This window comes from Myotis brandtii, unplaced genomic scaffold (assembly GCF_000412655.1).
Source record: "Myotis brandtii unplaced genomic scaffold, ASM41265v1 scaffold936, whole genome shotgun sequence".
Lineage (NCBI taxonomy): Eukaryota > Metazoa > Chordata > Mammalia > Chiroptera > Vespertilionidae > Myotis > Myotis brandtii.
The window spans coordinates 29,903-48,505 of record NW_005371860.1 but is presented as its reverse complement, the minus strand read 5'-3'; the positions used below and the strand labels follow the sequence as shown (position 1 = coordinate 48,505).

The 18,603-nt window shown below is 41.1% G+C and overlaps 2 protein-coding genes across 2 annotated transcripts; both read right to left on the bottom strand.

The window, feature by feature from the left end:
* Positions 1–4,116: 4,116 nt before the first annotated feature.
* LOC102262171 (olfactory receptor 51I2) lies at positions 4,117–5,079 on the bottom strand. Its single transcript, XM_005885898.1, has one exon. The coding sequence runs from the start codon at positions 5,077–5,079 to the stop codon at positions 4,117–4,119; it is 963 nt and encodes a 320-aa protein (XP_005885960.1).
* Positions 5,080–9,923: 4,844 nt separating this feature from the next.
* On the bottom strand, positions 9,924–10,877 carry LOC102261876 (olfactory receptor 51I2-like). Its single transcript, XM_014533079.1, has one exon. It carries the CDS (start codon positions 10,875–10,877, stop codon positions 9,924–9,926), a length of 954 nt encoding a protein of 317 aa, XP_014388565.1.
* Between the last annotated feature and the right edge of the window lie 7,726 nt (positions 10,878–18,603).

Below are 18,603 nucleotides of genomic sequence, written 5' to 3'. Positions count from 1 at the left end.
GCGATCCCAGGACCCCCACAAGCTAAGTAGCATAGCACTTCCAGAAGGAAGCTGAATGGGAAAGAGGGGTTATGGGCTCCACAGGAGTGCAATAGGAATAAACAGGGCAGAAACGAGACCACTACCCATAGGGGGAGTGCTCAAAGAGAAGTAGCTAAATGTGAGAAGCAGGTAGTATAGCGGAGAACATGGCACAGGGCCAGCCAGACTTTTCTTAGCACAAGATTACTTAGTAGAGAGGATATGGAGTGAGCATATCTGATTTCTTCGACTGGAATCCAGAAGACGAGAGTTGTGAATAGTATGGAATATGATACACCCAGGCGAGTGGTGGCCAGCAGAACTAGGAGCATAAACTTGAGTCATTGCATGCTTCATTTGGAGGGAATGAAGGATTAGCCCATTGCCCAGTAGAGTCCAGACAACTGGGACTTGGGACTGAGAGAAAGAGACAGAATGAAAGACAGAGAACGACATATCATTTTTTCTTATTAGGAAATCAACACATGATTACTATAAATATAAATCTTAGACATTGTGAAAATATTAAAAAAGTAACAATATGATTGTAATTATAATAAAAAAACTCCAATAAACTTGTCACCTTAAAAGAAAATAATTATTAGCATTTTGGTGTTTATTTTTTCAGATTTTTATTAAGTGTTTGCATGCATGCTTCTGTAGGGGCATATGCTAAATGTGTGTGTCTGTTTTATACTTGAAATGTTATTGGAGACATAGATAGATGAATAATAAGCAGCTAAATATAGAGATGTCAAATTCATTATTTCAGATTTTAGTAGGGATTTCATGTCTATGGTACTTAATATGCTCTGGATAACATTTCATAGATTTTATCCTAAACCACTTAAACATTTTGTGAGTGTAAATACACACACACACACACAACACACACACACACACACACACACACACACATTGGGTTACTTGGAAGGGCCTGGAGTTAAGAACTAGAATGAGAGGAAGAGGCTGCTTCTTTTTAGGAAATTTGGCTGGAAGTTAGGGTAGGTTCTGGACAAAGACCTTCATCATATGCCTTTTACACAAGCATCCTTTTACCTTCCCCATTTCTTTTGTTTGTATATTCCTGCCTCCGGCCCTACCATCTCAGCCACTTGGACCTTTTTGAATCCTGAAGAAGTCTGAATGTTCAATCTGTCTATAAGTCACTTGTTCATTTTTTTGAAGGTTTTATATGTTTATAAAAAAGTTTATGAACTGTTTTATAAACATGTCTTGTGTTCTCCATTCACCAAACCTAATTCCTCCCCATTGTGGACACAAAGCTAAGGATTTCTCAGCCTCTTTTGAGATGGATATGATTAAATGCTAGCTGTTACTTTCAGTGTGAGTGGAAGTGACATGTGCCACTTCTCTGCCAGGCTCAAAAATCTTCCCATGTTCAATCTTCCACATTGACATCAAATGTGACTTGGGAAGCCATGAGTTGCACATGGTAAACCACAAGCAGCCTGGGTTCCTAAAAATTATGTAGAAACAGATCCTTCGTACCTGCCACCCTCCATCAACCCATATTTACATGAGGCAGTTGAATAAATAAAAAATGAAGTACTAATGTGTCAAGATTTTGTACATGCTTTTGTTGTCCTTAAGTAGCCTAGCCTTGTAACAACACGAAATAAATAGTTACTGAATAAACAGATTAAAAACTAAAGGAAATAAAACCTGGAAAGTAAGGAGCTGAGGTAAGACTGCTTTTTATCCTTTTAGATAAAATACTGGATGCATTAATTTATCAAAGAAGCAGATATTTATTTACATTAATATAATTATCAAAGGTCTTAATCAAGCTGGGTCTCATATAGATTTTCTTTTTTAATTTACTCTGGGTCAATACCTTCTCACCTTCTCAGGAAACTTACATTATTGTTCCTTCTCCCTATTAGATATTCAACCTCACTATCTCAGTCATTCTTAGCATTTATTATATTCCAGTCTCTTCCATATTAAAAATGACAATGACAAGTATAATCCCTCCAAGATACTATACTCCTCTTTTACCTCTTCCCTTTCAATAAATCTCAAGAGAAGTTAGCTGTAACTTATCTCCACTTATGCCTCTCTCATCTAGCTCTCCCAATGCTCCGATATAACCACGGCCTTGGTGGAACTGCCAAAAGAACTTTTACTATCATCATCAAGGTTTTTTTTTAAATAATATATTTCATTGATTTTTTACAGAGAGGAAGGGAGAGGGATAGAGAGTTAGAAACATCGATGAGAGAGAAACATCACTCAGCTGCCTCCTGCACACCCCCTACTGGGGATGTGCCTGCAACCAAGGTACATGCCCTTGACCGGAATTGAACCTGGGACCCTTCAGTCCGCAGGCCGATGCTCAATCCACTGAGCCAAACCGGTTAGGGCCCATCATCAAGGTTTTTAGTCCTTATCTTCTCTGACTTCTCAACAACATTCAACACAGTTGACCACTTCCTCTTTCTTGATATGGGTATGATTCCCCTTTGGCTTCCATGGCATCACACTCTTGGTTTTCCTCTTATCTCTCTTGATACTTCTGCATTTCCTTTGCACATATAGTGTTCTCTGCCTGATGAAACAACATGTTATAAGAGAGCCTACAATCAGACTTTTAATTGTTATGCAATCACATTTGGATTGATGGCATCTATAGTAGGTGCTTGTGGCAGACACTGACTAGTTTCCATGACTTAAATTTTATCTTTAGACTAGACCATTCAGCTAGTCTAGTGCCCCTTTCCCTATTCAAATTTATTTCTACATTCAAAAGAATTATTGAGCCGCTATTATTTCATGAACACCACCAGACACTGAGTATATGTTGGCACCCTTGGAGTTATGGAATAGTTGAGTGGCAGAATATCTCACATGTGCAGGAGACAAATAAGTTCCAGTGGGTAATATGAAAAAGAGAATTAGACAAGATTTTCTGAGAAATTAGGCTGATACTTGACAAATGAAGAAGGTAGCTAGAAATGTGATGTAGAGTGGGGTGATGAGAATGTTGTAGGCAGAGTAAATGGTGTCTGGGTAGACGCTGAGACCAGATAAAACTGATTATGTTTTAAGTTGCAATCTGTAATTCATGTTTCTAAGTTATTTTACAGTAAAAAATATTTAATAAATAATTTGTATGTATTAGATACAAACCAAATTACTTAGTACAGTATGTGCAGTCTTTTAGATCTATCTTTCTGACTTCATCCCCTACCACTCCCTCTTTAAACCCTATGCGGCAGTCATAAAGGTTAAGATATAACAAGTGGTAGAGATGTAAAAAAGTGCAGAAATGCTCATCTTTCCACAAACACATGTACTTTTTCAAAATATTGAGCCTTTTTTATATTTCTCATTCCCCCCCCGCCCTACTTTTTTCTCCTTTTTACTCAATGCCTATGTTGCCTAGGGAAAAAAACACACCATCCTACATTTTTTTCCAAGATGAAATGAAAAGCATCCTCTTCCTTGTAGAGGTTTTTCCCATCTTTCTAGGCAAGATCTGGCAACTACTAATTTGCAGTCTTTAGTAATTTCTTGCAAAGAACTTTATTATGATACTTATAAATCTGTATTCTAGTTGTGTATATACATGTCTTTATCCTGGCACAAAATTGTGAGTTTCTGGAGAAGACCACATTTTATATATTTCTCAGTTTTTATTTTATTTACTTATTTTTTTATATTTTATTGATTTTTTTACAGAGAGGAAGGGAGAGGGATACAGAGTTAGAAACATCGATGAGAGAGAAACATTGATCAGCCGCCTCCTGCACACTCTCTACTGGGGATGTGCCTGCAACCAAGGTACATGCCCTTGACCGGAATCGAACCTGGGACCCTTGAGTCTGCAGGCCGACGCTCTATCCACTGAGTCAAACCGGCCAAGGCATATTTCTCAGTTTTTAATCTTGGCACTGCTTCCAGTACAAAGCAAATGGTGAACATAAATTTGTAATAGGAAGAAGCCTGATGGTCTTCCCACTGTATTAGCATAGTCTGGAACTTTCAGTGATCGCCAAGGGTAGCAGGTTTCTGTGAGGCTATAGCAAGTGTCTTTTATGGTACCCAACCGTGTTGTATTTCATAGTTTCATCAGCCTTGGCCCTTTCCCCTCAGCACTCTGAGCATGGCCTCCCTGATGGGCTTGGATTTCACACTGTAGATGATGGGGTTGAGCACAGGGGGCACCATCAGGTACACATAGGCAACCAGGGCATGTACAATGTGAGGCAGGTGCCTTCCAAAACGATGGATCATGGACATGGTGATGCCTGGGATGAAGAAGACAAAGACAGCAAGGATGTGTGAGACACAGGTGTTGAGGGCCCGGATGCGCTCCCGGGGAGAGGCCAGCCCAAGGACTGTGCACAGGATGAGAGTGTAGGACAGGATGATGAGCAGGGAGTCTATGCCCCCAGTGGACACAACCACAAAAAGTCCATAGCAGATGTTGATGGTGATATCAGCACAGGCTCTTCTCATTATATCAGGATGAAAACAGAATGAGTGAGATAAGAGGATCTTGTTAGGGCAGAAGTTCAAACGTTTAAGCAGGAATGGCAATGGGAAGAGAGATAACGTAGCATGGGCCACAACGGCCAGTCCAATTCTGATGACGACATTATTTGTGAGGACAGCTGCATAGCGCAGGGGGTTGGAGATGGCCACAAAGCGGTCAAATGACATGGCCAGGAGCACCGAGGACTCCACCACAGAGAAGGAGTGGAGGAAGAACATCTGCACCAGGCAGGCATTGAAGGCTATGAGACGATGGTCAAACCAGAGCACAGCCAGGGTGGTGGGCATTGTGGACAAGGTGAGACCCACATCAGTGAGGGCCAGCATGGACAGGAAGTAGTACATGGGCTGGTGCAGGCTGGGAGTCCTCCTCACAGCCAGGAGGATGAGGCAGTTTCCAGTGAGGGCCACAGTGTACATGCAGGAGAAGGGAATGGAGATCCAGCCATGAATGGCCTCCAGCCCTGGGATGCCAATCATCAGGAAGGAAGCTGGTTGGAAGAAGGAGATATTGACATAGGATTGGGAAGAGAGCATCCTTGGAAGGCAGAAGAGGTCTCCAGAAAGATGTGACCTCTTCAATCTGGGCAGAGAAAAGACATCGACAGGGCAGCTGTCATTAGGAAAACATTTATTTATGCTGTATAGGCTTTTAAATGAATTATTTCCCATTTCTCAGTTCTTACTTTGTATTATGAGTAGTAATAAAAATATGCATACGTGAGTGAATATGTCCTCAAAACAAATACAAAATGTAGGGGGTAGTTTAACTTCTTCATGATAACCAGAAAATAAGTGACTGAAATGGATTTAGAATTTAGTTGTTTCTAAATATAAGTTCTATGCTATTTTCACCTTACCACGCAGAGTCTTCATTCAATAAAGTGATGTTTATTAATATACTTTAATATATATAGTACTGTCTAAATAATCAATAAACACCATCATCATTATCATCATCATCATCATCATCATCATCTTCATCATCGTCATAGTCTTTGTCTTGGTCGTTACTGTTATTTTATTAACGCTGCATTTTGCAGTGTTTCTAAGTGCTTTCACATAGTTTTCTCACTGTTGTCTTACAATTACCTTGCTGATAGAGAAGGGAAATATTTTAGCTAATGTGAAAGGAGAGAAATTATGTAGCCCACCATAGGGTGAGAGCTTTCCTTTGGACCAGTTTATTAGAACTTCAGATCTTTTTGTGTTTGAGGGGTCTGAGTACAAATCCTAGGACATTCTCTTTTAATCAAGTCCCAGTAATGATAAAGTCCCAGGATGAAAATGAGAGTAAGTACTAGGTACGTTTTGGTAAATGAAGAGACAGTTGATTTTCCCCAGGTCACTGAGGACACTTAAATAAATGGGTTCAGCCCTAGCTGGGTAGCTCAGTTAGTTAGAGCATCATTCTGATACACCAAGGTTTGATTCCCTGTAAGGACTCATACAAGAAGCAACCAATTAGTGCATAAATAAGTGAAACAACAGATCACTGTCTCCCCCCACCCCCCTCCGCCATAGTAGCTCCCTCTTTCTCAAATCAATAAATACAAATTTAAAAAGTATGTTGTCTAAATATGCCTTGCCCAGAGAATATCAGCCAGGGTCACTGGATGCCAGTGTAACCCAGGCTACACATTACCTTTTTAGGAATCACCCCTCACTCCATTTATTTAGCATTCCCCACAACATTTAAAATACCAGCAAACGCTTTGTTCAGCCCCTTCCCACACTCAATTGAGGCCTTGACTTGCCCTTGAATGAGCATCCCTGTAAATCACTCAGCACTGACATCTGCTCTAGCTGGAGGTCCACAGCTGCAGGGCCAAGGACCCAAAGTTAGAATTTCTACAGACACCAAATGAAAACATGAATCAAAGACATAAATGCAGGCACCTGTAGTGATCAGTGGGGTCTGTTCTAATTTTAGTGTTTGATGCTAGGCAAATACATTTATTAATTTATCAATCATTGAATATCTCTCGTGTTCCAGATATTAGACTTCTCATTTTTGGTTGTTTGTTTGAAAATTCAAAATCAGAATTAAGGTCTATTTGGCTTAAACACTTTGAAGTCTTATACTGCCTGTATAGGCCATGGACAGTCCTAGATGCTGGAGATTTGTAAAGTGCGGAGCTGGTTGGACCAGATGATCTGAATGAGCTTGTTCTCTTCGCATGTTCCATGGTGACATGACTTGAGGCTCTCCAAATAAAACCCCTTCCTTTTTCTCTAAAAATCTCCTGTTTACCCCTCTGTCATAGTGAGCTTTTGAGTTCTTCCTACAGAGCCAGTCATCGTGCTATTCATCTTCTCATTTTTACTATTTATTTTTACTAATCCAAATCACATTTCTTCAGAAACCTCATTAGATCTCATTTTGATGATTTCATAATTTCTGTCCTCTTTTTTTCAGTTACTATGAATGAATGAACAAGAAAATGAAGAGCTGAATGAAAACTCCCTACTCTTTAATGTAGTTCCCTTCCATCCCAACCTGTAGTACAGCATCTCTTAGATGCATATGTTTGTTCATAATTTATACTATGTTGTTTGTATATAGTAAGGACCAGTGGCTCCTTCAGATTAATACACGTGATATTTATTTTTATCCAATCTTATTTGGGTTTTCATAGGACCAATCAGGAAATACTCCCTGTTATTGGTAGTTTAAAGCAGAATAGCAGGTGAATTTCACCCTCTCTATATAACTTGCAGAAAATATGAGGATTGATTTTTACCTGGGATGAATATCACAATTCTTTTTCTTTTATTCTGTATTGATTTATCTATTATTGAGTAATTCACAAATCCTCAATCCCACAGGTTAGAACTTGTCTAGTTTGTCTGTAGGTCTGATGAACTGTTAGATATTTGTGTGATCTATTGCTCTTGGCCGTGTTGGAAGGATCCAAATGCTAAGTTAAGCTGAATATTACAAGAACCTTAGAGCTCACAAGGGTGAAATTATAGAGCACCGTTTAAGACAAGTTGCCAAAAATTAGGGACAACTTTTATACAATCAAGCTAATTTTTCCCTGTGTCCAGATGATGGCTCTTTCCTTTTTATGTTTTGTGACTATTACAGTGTTATGAGGGGCCTGGCATTGGGAAGGGATTCTGTGTGATAAAAGGACAGGTTTTTTTCTGGTGTGTGTTTTCACTAAAATGCCCATTTTGGTAGCACAGTTGGATTGCCATGTTTTCTGATTCCCATGAAATCCCAAAGCACTCACTTAAACCTGGAAATCAGGTTAGGTTTGGCCTTATATTATTATCTCCAGGACAGTAAAAGGTCAAAGATATTTAAAAATTATAAGTTTCCCCCAGGAGTGAAATCATCTCCATTTTACTACTCTAAGATTCTGTTACCTTGTGACTGGGTGTGTCTGGGAAAGTTAAGATACCTAGAAACAATCATGCTTTCTTTACCCCAAGCCAAGTACTTTTCTTTTTTCACAAATCAGAAATGGTAAATATGTAATACGATGGAGTTAGTGTCTAATGCTATATGGTGGTAATTATTTTTAAAATACATATCAGCCAAATGCTTTTCTAAAAGGCTCTTTTTAATTGGAAGAATTGAAGGACAATCTCACAGTGAGGGTTGAGACACCAAACATTCAGGTCACTGGCTGATGCTATCTTGGATGGGATCTTAAGATACCCTCATACTGTGGCCCCAATCAGAGAAACAAAGGGGTAGGAATTTGCTTGGACACAGAGTCTGGGTTTCTGATAATTATCTGATGAGAAATATCTATGCTTCAGGAGAGTAGCCTTCTTCACTTCCTATTCTCTTTACTGGGGCCATAGACCAGCCCTCCATGGAGGCCTATGGCCCCAAATAGACCTCCTTACCTCTCTTCCAGCTTCTGCCATCTGCTCATCCACCATCCCATCCTGCACCGGGCAGCAGCTGACAGAGAGCGGATGTCAGACTCACTAATCTGGACCCCCTTCTTCTAAATAATATAGATGGGACTGTGCCTGAGCCTCAAGTTACTCACCCTGCTTGTTGTTGCAGGCGTCTCTGCCTGTCCACATTCTGAAGGAGCCCAAGAAAACTCTGCAACTAAGATGTTACCTTTATACCACTGGCTGGATGCCTTAGTGAGTTGCTGCTCCCCAGGGATGTCTGAGCTACAGGTCACAAAGGAGGCTCTGTGCTTATGTTTTCCTGAGCAATGGGAATGTGTGGGCTATGTGTGTTGCCATGGAGAGTTACAAGGAAATACAGAGATATAATTTTAAAAATCTACATTTTTTTCCAATACTGGTGACACTCATAATTTTAGCTTCCATTGTCTTTTTTTTTCCTAGACTCTTACAAAACAACTCCCAAAATGTTTTCCTTGCACTCTTTTTCTCTTCCACTTTTACCTTTTCAATCCAATATACACAGTTAAACTGGTGCAACATTTTACAATGTAATAGCATTTCCATGACTGACTTCTATATATATTTTAAATCCTTACACAAGAATATTTTTCCATTGATTTTTAGAGAGTGTGGATGAGAGAGGAAAAGATAGAAACACATTGATTGGTTGCCTCTTGAATGTGGCGTGACCAGGGCTTGGGCAGGGGAGGAGCCTGCAACTGAGGTAGGTGCCCTTGATAGGAATTGAACCTGTATCCCTTAGATTCACAGGCTGATGGTCTATCCATTGAATAAACTGGTTCAGGCTCCTTGCCTGACTTTTAAACAAAGAACAAAGGACAAATGTTTCAATCAGGTCTGAAAGACCCAAGAAGTCTCACCACTGCCCATCATCCTTAGCTCATCTCCTGTTCTTCCTCCAAGACTCACACAAATTTTGAGCCATATATGCCTACTCACCTTTATGCAAGCAAACCAAATAATTCCACACCTCAGTCCCCCACAACCCCTTTACTAGGTGTGCCTTCCCCTTGCCCACCTTTTCTGCCTGACTAACTGCTCCTCACCTTTCAGCCTCTTCTTACCTGTTTCCTTTCTGATTTAGTCTCAACAAGGCAGTAAACCCTCTTTGAGGTTCCCCCAGCACTTAGTGTGTACGTATTGCAGCCTCATTACACTTGGTTTTAGTTGTGTATTTACAAGCCTCTGTCCTCCAAAGAAGGGGAGAGATTGTGCACTGTTCATTTTAATATATCTAGTAATGAGCACAGATTCTTACACAAGTAAACACTGAATAAAATAGCTGAAATTAATGAGTGAAGAAAAGAATCAAGACTGTTCTTCACCCATCAGTCTAAGGGTTTCCATTTGCTTGCCATACTCTTGATTATGTATCTGGGTCAAGGCTCTTAACAAGGGCTTTCTGACATAAGATATGACTGTTTGGCCATGTTTTCCTCAGACTCTGTGGCTGATTCTTGGTTTCATCAGCCTTGCTATTTCTCCCTCAGCACTCTGAGCATGGCCTCCCTGATGGGCTTGGATTTCACACTGTAGATGATGGGGTTAAGTACAGGGGGCACTACCAGGTACACATAGGCAATAAGAGCATGTACAATTTGAGGCAGGTGCCTTCCAAAGCGGTGGATCATGGATACGCCTATGACTGGGATGTAGAAAACCAGAACAGCTAAGATATGAGAAACACAAGTGTTGAGGGTCCGAATGCGTTCTTTGGGAGAAGCCAGACCAATCACTGTATGAAGAATCAGGGTATAAGATAGCACAATAAGCAGGGAGTCTACACCCACCGTGGACAGAACTACATACAGCCCATAAAGGATGTTCACAGTAATGTCAGCACAGGCCTTTTTCATGACATCTGCATGGAAACAGAATGAATGGGACAGGAGAATCTTGCCAGGGCAAAAGTTCAGTCGTTTCAGTAAGAAGGGTACTGGGAAGAGGGACACAGTGGCTCTAGCCACAATGGCCAGTCCAATTCTGATGATGACATTATTTGTGAGGACAGCTGCATAGCGCAGGGGGTTGGAGATGGCCACAAAGCGGTCAAATGACATGGCCAGGAGCACCGAGGACTCCACCACAGAGAAGGAGTGGAGGAAGAACATCTGCACCAGGCAGGCATTGAAGGCTATGAGACGATGGTCAAACCAGAGCACAGCCAGGGTGGTGGGCATTGTGGACAAGGTGAGACCCACATCAGTGAGGGCCAGCATGGACAGGAAGTAGTACATGGGCTGGTGCAGGCTGGGAGTCCTCCTCACAGCCAGGAGGATGAGGCAGTTTCCAGTGAGGGCCACAGTGTACATGCAGGAGAAGGGAATGGAGATCCAGCCATGAATGGCCTCCAGCCCTGGGATGCCAATCATCAGGAAGGAAGCTGGCTGGAAGAAGGAGATGTTGATATAAGACTGGGAATGGAGCATCTTTGGAGGACCAATTAACTCTTGAAAGATGTGACCTGAAACTGGGCAGAAAAATAAGGAGATATGACAAAATTAATGGAAACACCCAATTCTAATATTAGGTGACTGGGTTCACAAACAATACCAAATATAAAATGTATAGATTTAAAAATATACTGTAATCTTATGAATCTTGTATCTACCCCCCACCCCCAATATGTGGGATATAAATCATAATGCAACAAATGGACAAATAACAAACAAACAAATTCATAGATTCAGACAATAGAATGATGGTTACCAGAGGGGAAGAGGGGTGTGGGGAGGATGAAGAAGGTAAAATGGGTCAAATATAGGATGATGGAAGGACTTGAGATGGTTAGCCCATAATGGAATATACTGACACTGTATTATAAAGTTGTACATCTGGAATTTATCTGATGTTATTAACCAATGTTACCCCAATGTATTTAATATAACAAAATACTGCAACTAAAAGCAAGCTAGTTAATAACTATATTTTAACTTATTGACTATAAAAGTATCATTTCATAGTGTGAAACACTGATCTCTTCACACATAGATTAATAAAACAACATATGAGAAACTGCCACCAAATACCTTTTAGCAGAAATTTCTTTAGCAACCACCAAAAATAGGTCTGTGAGCAAAAAGAATTTTAGTCTGAACACTGGGGTGTTCAGTTATGCCATATTTAGCCAATGTCATGGGTATGCTCTGAAGGTAGGAATGACTTTTTTTTCTTTTCTTTTAATTTAGGTGTGTGGGGGTTGCTTCTAGAGCAGAGGATTATGCATATTCTGGTTGAAGACTTTAAAAGGAAATAAAGTTGCCCATAGTATCAGTTTAGCATCCTCCATTCCTTCTCTCTCAGATACTATTTTGAGCAAATATGAAGCTCTGGTGGAACTCACCCCATTCAAAGATGAGCAGCAAGCAGAGAAGGCCAACAGAATTTGAGCAGATGTATTTTGTAAAAACTCAAAGGGATAAAAGAAGTTACAGATATGTGAAAATACTTTTGGAAATAAAGAATTATTCAGGAAAGAGAAAAAAAGTTTCTGTCCAAAACTTTCCTAAATAAGGAAATGATTAACCAAATTAAATTTTTTTGAAAAAATATATTTACTGATTTTTTACAGAGAGGAAGGGAGAGGGATAGAGAGTTAGAAACATCGATGAGAGAGAAACATCAATCAGCTGCTGCACACCCGCTACTGGGGATGTGCCCGCAACCAAGGTACATGCCCTTGCCCGGAATCGAACCTGGGACCTTTCAGTCAGCAGGCCAATGCTCTATCCACTGAGCCAAACCAGTTAGGGCCCAAATTAATTTTTTTTTGATATTAGAGTATAAAAATAATCTGGAATCTAATGAACAAAATAAAATGATGAACAAAATAGAAACAGATGCCTGGATACAAGGAACAGACTGATATCTGTCCGACGGGAGGGGGAAGGTGAAGGGATTAGCCAAAGAACATATATGCATAATGCAGACACAGACAACAGTGAGGTGGTGGCCAGAGGGAAGGGGGATGTGAGGGATGTGTGGAGGTGGGAAAGGGGGTGGAAATAGGGACATCTGTAATAGTGTCAACAAAAATAAATAAAATAAAAATAACTGATGAGAATGCCAAATGGGAAGAGGACTTGACACATTGTCTCATCCACTCCTTTCTCTTGAGAGACTGTAGGGGACATCTCTCCCCAGAAATGTGGTCTGGGATTCCAGTTCATCTCTGACCCGTAATTCTCTGAGCCTCAGCTAGGCAGCCTCCTCAGGCCCTTTTTTTTTTCAAGCAAGGGATGAGACCACTGTCTCTTTTATTGTCCAAGACTGATTTTTCTTCTTCTCTGCATTATTTCCAGACCTGCCCACTGATATCTCCATCTGAGGCTAAGGTGCTGGCAGTCACCCATCTAAGAAGTGAAGAGGCAGGTGTGTTGGGGCCCCAGTTACTCACCCTGGCTGTTTCCCAGGCTGCTCTGCCACTCCACATGCTGCAGAAGCCCAGGATGTCTTTGTGGCAGAGGACTTGTTTTATCCCAGTGCGCAGAGACGCCTTAGCAGCAGTGCCCAATCTCCAGGGAAGGCGAGGTTTGGGCCACAGAGGAAACACTCCACTCAGGTTCCTGGGGAATAAAAAAGTTGGGGAGTCTTTGGAATCAGGGGAATTGTGTAGAGGAAGTAAACACTAAGTGTGAAAGAGAGACAGAATCATAGACTCTACAATACCCCACGAGGTTTAAATGATGATATTCAGAGATTATCAGCTTCAAAGGCCCATCTGCATTTGAAATCTTTCCAGGACAACATTCCTGGTGAGGCTTCAGGACGAGTCCTACAGGAGTTCCCAGTCTTTGCAGTGGGTAGGGATATAGAGTGATGTGTTGGTAGCCTAGAAGTGTTGGCCTAACCCAGACTGAGGGAGTCAGGGAAGGCTTCCTAGAGGAGGTAGAGAGGGAGCAGACTTCTGAAAGGCCCACAGACACTGTTCTAAAAACTCAGCTCTCATCCTTGTACAGACACCAGGACTCTGGGCTTATAGCTCCAGACTTGGGCTGACAAAGATTGTGCCCACACTTCTAGCCTAGGACTGACCTAATGAATCAGGCAGGTGCAAGAGGGGGACACATGGACAGTGAAAAGAACATGAACTGTTACAGATTTTACCAGGCAACCGAAAAATACACAGGAGTACTCTGAGATTCAGGATAAACCCATTTATTTCCAGATAGTGACTCAGGGGAGCCTGTTTCCAAATCCTGAGCTCCGAATATAGAAGACGCTTTCCCTTTATACCCTTTGGTTTCTTTGTCCCCATATATGGATAAGACTTCCAGACCTTTTGAGGGCTTTGCAAAAAGCCCCGTGATGGGGGCCGTGAGACCACACCTAAAGGCCTGGCCTGGCACCAGCGCTGATAACTTCCTCTGGGGGTTGTGTATGGTTCATGGTTTATGGCCTCTGTAAAATGTGAGTATTTAGGTAAACAGTTCCTGCAAGACCAGATAATTAAGGAAGGGGCAGTGACTTGATTATAGGCTAACAATATAGTGCATTAGGGATACTGATTAACTAGGTACAGAGTCAGGCTGCTAGGCCACCAAAAAAAAAAGTCTTATTTTCCTCATCAGAACTACAGAGCCAGTCAGACATGGGTTCTAATTCTTGTTCTATTTCTCACCACATACAAGGCCTGTCTCTGTTCTTTCTTCACCCCCAAAATAGCTGTGGCCTCAGATGTTTCATAAATCAATTTGGACTAAGGTCATTGACCTGGAGCTGTTTTCTATGGACCCATTTGACTTCTCTTTGACTTTGATTGCACTTTCCCAGCTGGACTGGGTCTAGCCTGTCTACTTTTTCCCTCTTAAGGAAAATTTTGTATATATATTCTCCCACTCTGTAGGTGGTCTTTTCATCCTCTTAATTGAATCTCGATATAGCAACAGGTTTTAATCATAATGAAGCTCAATTTATGAAAATTTTCTTAAATAGATTATGCTTTTGGTGTCAATACTAAGAAAGCTTTGCCGTGGATCCTGAAGATTTTCTCCCATGTTTTTCTAAAGGTTTTAGATTTATACTCACATTAAAAAATTTTTTTACATTTAGGTCAGTGATCAATTTTGAGTTAATTTATGCATGTATTGAGGTATAAGTAAGAAATAAAGTTGTAATATACTTGAAGTGTACAATGTGATGATTTTATATACATATACACTGTGAAAAGATTCCCACCACTGAGTCAATTACATATTCATCACTTCACATATTTATCTTTATTTTCTGAGACTATTTAAGTTCTATTCTCAGCAAATTTCAATTATACAATATTGAATTATTAACTCTCATAATCACATTAAACATTAGATCCTTAGAATTTTTTTTTATCTTATGACTAATTGTTTTGTTCTTATTAAAGAAAGCTCATTCCAACCTGGCTGGGACCTAGAAGCTCACCTGGAAATTCAGCCCATCCTCCACATCCAGGAGCTGCCTGTTATGATGGAAAGATTAACAACTTTGTTGCAGAAACCAGAGTCATCAGCCCTTTGAATCCCCCAGCCCTTTGCATACCTGCAGGTCTTTGCAAACTCCCAGCCCACATTGCCTGTAAACTGCCCATTTTGCATACCCATTCTTATCCCTTTTTGCTTCCTTCCCCATGTAATCTTCCTCCTTCTAACCAATATAAGCAGCTGACTTATGGTGGGGGGAGAGGGGAAAGAGCAGATTTTGTGGATGAACAGCTGCTCTCCCATGCTGCTGGCATTATTGGAATAAGCGCTCATATACGGTTCAACTCTATCTCTGCTCAATTGGCTCAAGTAGTGACAGGCAGCCCTGACCCATTGATTGTCCAGTTACACTTAGACCATGTGCGAAGGAGATCCCGCTCCTGCAGGAGGAGTGGAAGCCTATTGGACTCACCTGAGGCAGAGACGTATTCCACATGGAAGTGATACCATGCAGTATTTGTCTTTTTCTGTTTGGTTTATTTCACTTAACACAATGTCTTTCAGATTCATTCATCTGGTCGTAAATGGCAGGATTTCCTTTTTTTGTTTTTAAGGCTGACTATTATATAACACATATATCACATTTGCTTTATCCATTTGTTTATCGACAGACACTTAGGTGGTTTCCAATATCGGGGCTGTTGTGAATAATGCTGCACTTAATATGGGAGTATAGATATCTCTTTGAGATAATGATTTCAGTTCCTTTGGATATATACCCAGACAAAGCTGGGATTGCTGGATCATACGGTATTTTTTGTTTTTTGAGGACCTTCCATATTTTCTACAGTGGTTTCTCCAATGACATTCTCACCAACAGTACACAGGGTTTCCTTTTCTCCATACCCTTGCTAACACTTATTATCTCTTATCTTTTGGATTCTATTTGACACTGTTAACGCAAAAAAACTATTGAAACCTGTAAAGAATTTTTTGTGAGTTTATTTGAGCCAAACTGTTGACATATGCTGGGAAGCAGAACCTCAAGGAATTGAAGTAATGCTCTGGAGAATGACGGGTTACATTTGTATTTATACATTGCAATCAAAGGAAATAAGGAGGTGGGATAAAGCAAAGCAGGGAAACCCCTGGGATTGGAGAAAAAGTAAAATGATGGACACATACTTAGGTGGGTGCAGGAACAATTAACATGATAATGAAGGAATTTGTGGTATCTGTCCTGGAGCCCAACACATTTGGGGTCCAGAAGTTACAAGTTACCCAGACATTTCAAGGGTATGTTATCATAGATGCAAAAAGACAGATAGGCTCAGTTAAGGTAAAGGTTGACCTTTTCAGTGAAGATACTGGCCTAGGACGTAACTGCCCACCATAACTGCTTTTATTTAAAGTTTAATTTCAGACCATCCTTTGTGGTTACTGAAAGATCAGACAGAGGCCGAAAACCAGGACTACAGGCTTTATTAGAGGAGAAGGACCTGCCAGGCTGTCTTACAAGGGGAGAACAGCAGCACGTGCAGAGGTGGGCACGCCTTTTGAGGGGCAGAATGGGAAGGGGTGGGGGGCTTATTGTACTCGGCGCACGCTGATTGGTGGCTTAATTTATGGTCCATATAGGAACAAGGGCTTAGGGTATTTGGCAGATGTGGATTGGTGGTCCAATGTATAGTCCATATAAGGTACATGGTTAGTCGCTCAGGTATTTCTGGGCTGCAGGTTACATCATACTCCGCCCACCAGTTGGGGGAAAGGAGGATCTATCAGTTACTTTAGGTCTCTGAGTTTGCAAGACTGCCATGCAGGCCTTCCCTGAGCTTGTCAGGTTAGCATGTGGTCCCTTTCATCCACAACACTCATTACAATGCCATCTATTCTTTATTTTTGGATTCTCTTCACCTTTTACAGGGCCTGGAACACTGAAATGATTTTTGAATATTTAACATTGAATGACATCAAAGAAATGACTACTAGGCATGACTTTTGGCACCAGCTAAAGAATTGGTGGTGATCATTGTGGGAAAGAAACTCAAAAATGTGATGCTGGTAATCTCTGTTCATAAACATATACTGAGAGTAAATCTTGCCTTCAATTATAAAAAAGGCTAGGGAGAGCTCTCTTACTAGAAACAAAAAAAATATGTTCTGTCCTTATTTTTGTTAATCCAGTTTGGGATAAATGATGTACTACTGAGATGGAAGCCTCAATGAAATTACTGGGGGATGTACTGTTCTACTTATGGGGCAACCTCACTCAGACTCTGACTCTCAAGGGGACTTGGCTACCTAAACTAGTGCCGTTCACTGACCAGGCCAACATAAACATGGCTGGGAACGGGACAGTGTTTTTTGGTCTTCAGTCCCTGGAGACACTTTTTCACTGGGAAAGATATACTCACTCTGATGAGCAATTGCCTGAGACCCAGAGTTCTCTCATAGCAGCACAGTGGCTGCCTGCCTGGGACCACCTCTATTAGTTAACTCAGCTCTCAAGCACCCAGAGGGTATCCTCCTAGAAGCTCTTCCTGACCAATGGGGACCAGAAGGCAAACACTCTCTCAGAACCCTGGTTCATGTGAACAAGGAATAAACAATGGCCATACCCCACTTTAGTGTGTCATCTTCTGGAATACAGTGACGTTTTTCTGGGACAGCTTTGAAAACTATGATCTTTCTGTTGGTCTTCATCCTCTAGTGCATAAGATCAGTCATTTCAATCCTATTTAAATCCCACCTCTTTCATCCACTATACTACTCCCTTCCTTTTCCCCATCCCCCAACCTCAGACCTGGTACTGGTGTGTGTAAGACCCAGGGGGCGGGGAAGGGGAAAGGCCAGTTTTTAAGTTCCACACTCCTAGGTTAATGTGACTCAATGAGTGATTTAAAAACAAACTCTGTGTGGCTTGCTTGTCATATCAGAACACACATTTCTATTCTTCCAATATCCTGTCAGGCAGGGATTATTACTTGCCTCCTCCATGGAAGTAATAATAACGAATACTTATTGACTACATACTTTGTACTAAATACTATCCCAAGTATTTTACATGGATGATTGTATACAATTCTCATAAAACACTGATGGGTAAGTACCGTTATCATCCCTAATAAACAGATGAGGATAACAAGCCGCACAGAGGATGCATTGACTTCAAAGTCACAGAACTGTCTGCTCTTTCTGTTGGACTGGGCTTCCTTTTAATAGAGCCTGTGACTACTGTTGGGGTGGGCAATCCCCAATCTTTGAGAGCAGGATTGTTTTCTGGAAAGAATCTTAAGTGGTAGATTCAGGGAGTAGGAGATTGAGTTGGTACCATGTTTGGGAAAACAGCTGATGTGGCCTCAGGGAAGGGGTCCCTGAAGGGTTTTAGCCTTACAGGCCCTTTGGAACTGTTTATGGCTTCTTAATGCTCAGAGATTACATCCACTAGACAAGGTCACTCACCTAGTGGCAGGACAGAAATAATAGCTCAGAGCTCCCAAATCCCATCCCAGGGCTATGTCTCCCAGTAATGCAAGGGATTAAATATCATCCTCTCTAGGACACTATACTACCTGCGGTAAAAAAGAAGGAATTCTTACCATTTGTAACAGCATGGATAGAACCGGAGAGCATTGTGCTAAGTGAAATAAGCCAGTCAGAGAAAGATAAATACCATATGATCTCACTCATTTGTGGAATATAGAGAACAACATAGACTGATGAACAGGGACAGATCCAAAGACAGAGAAACAGC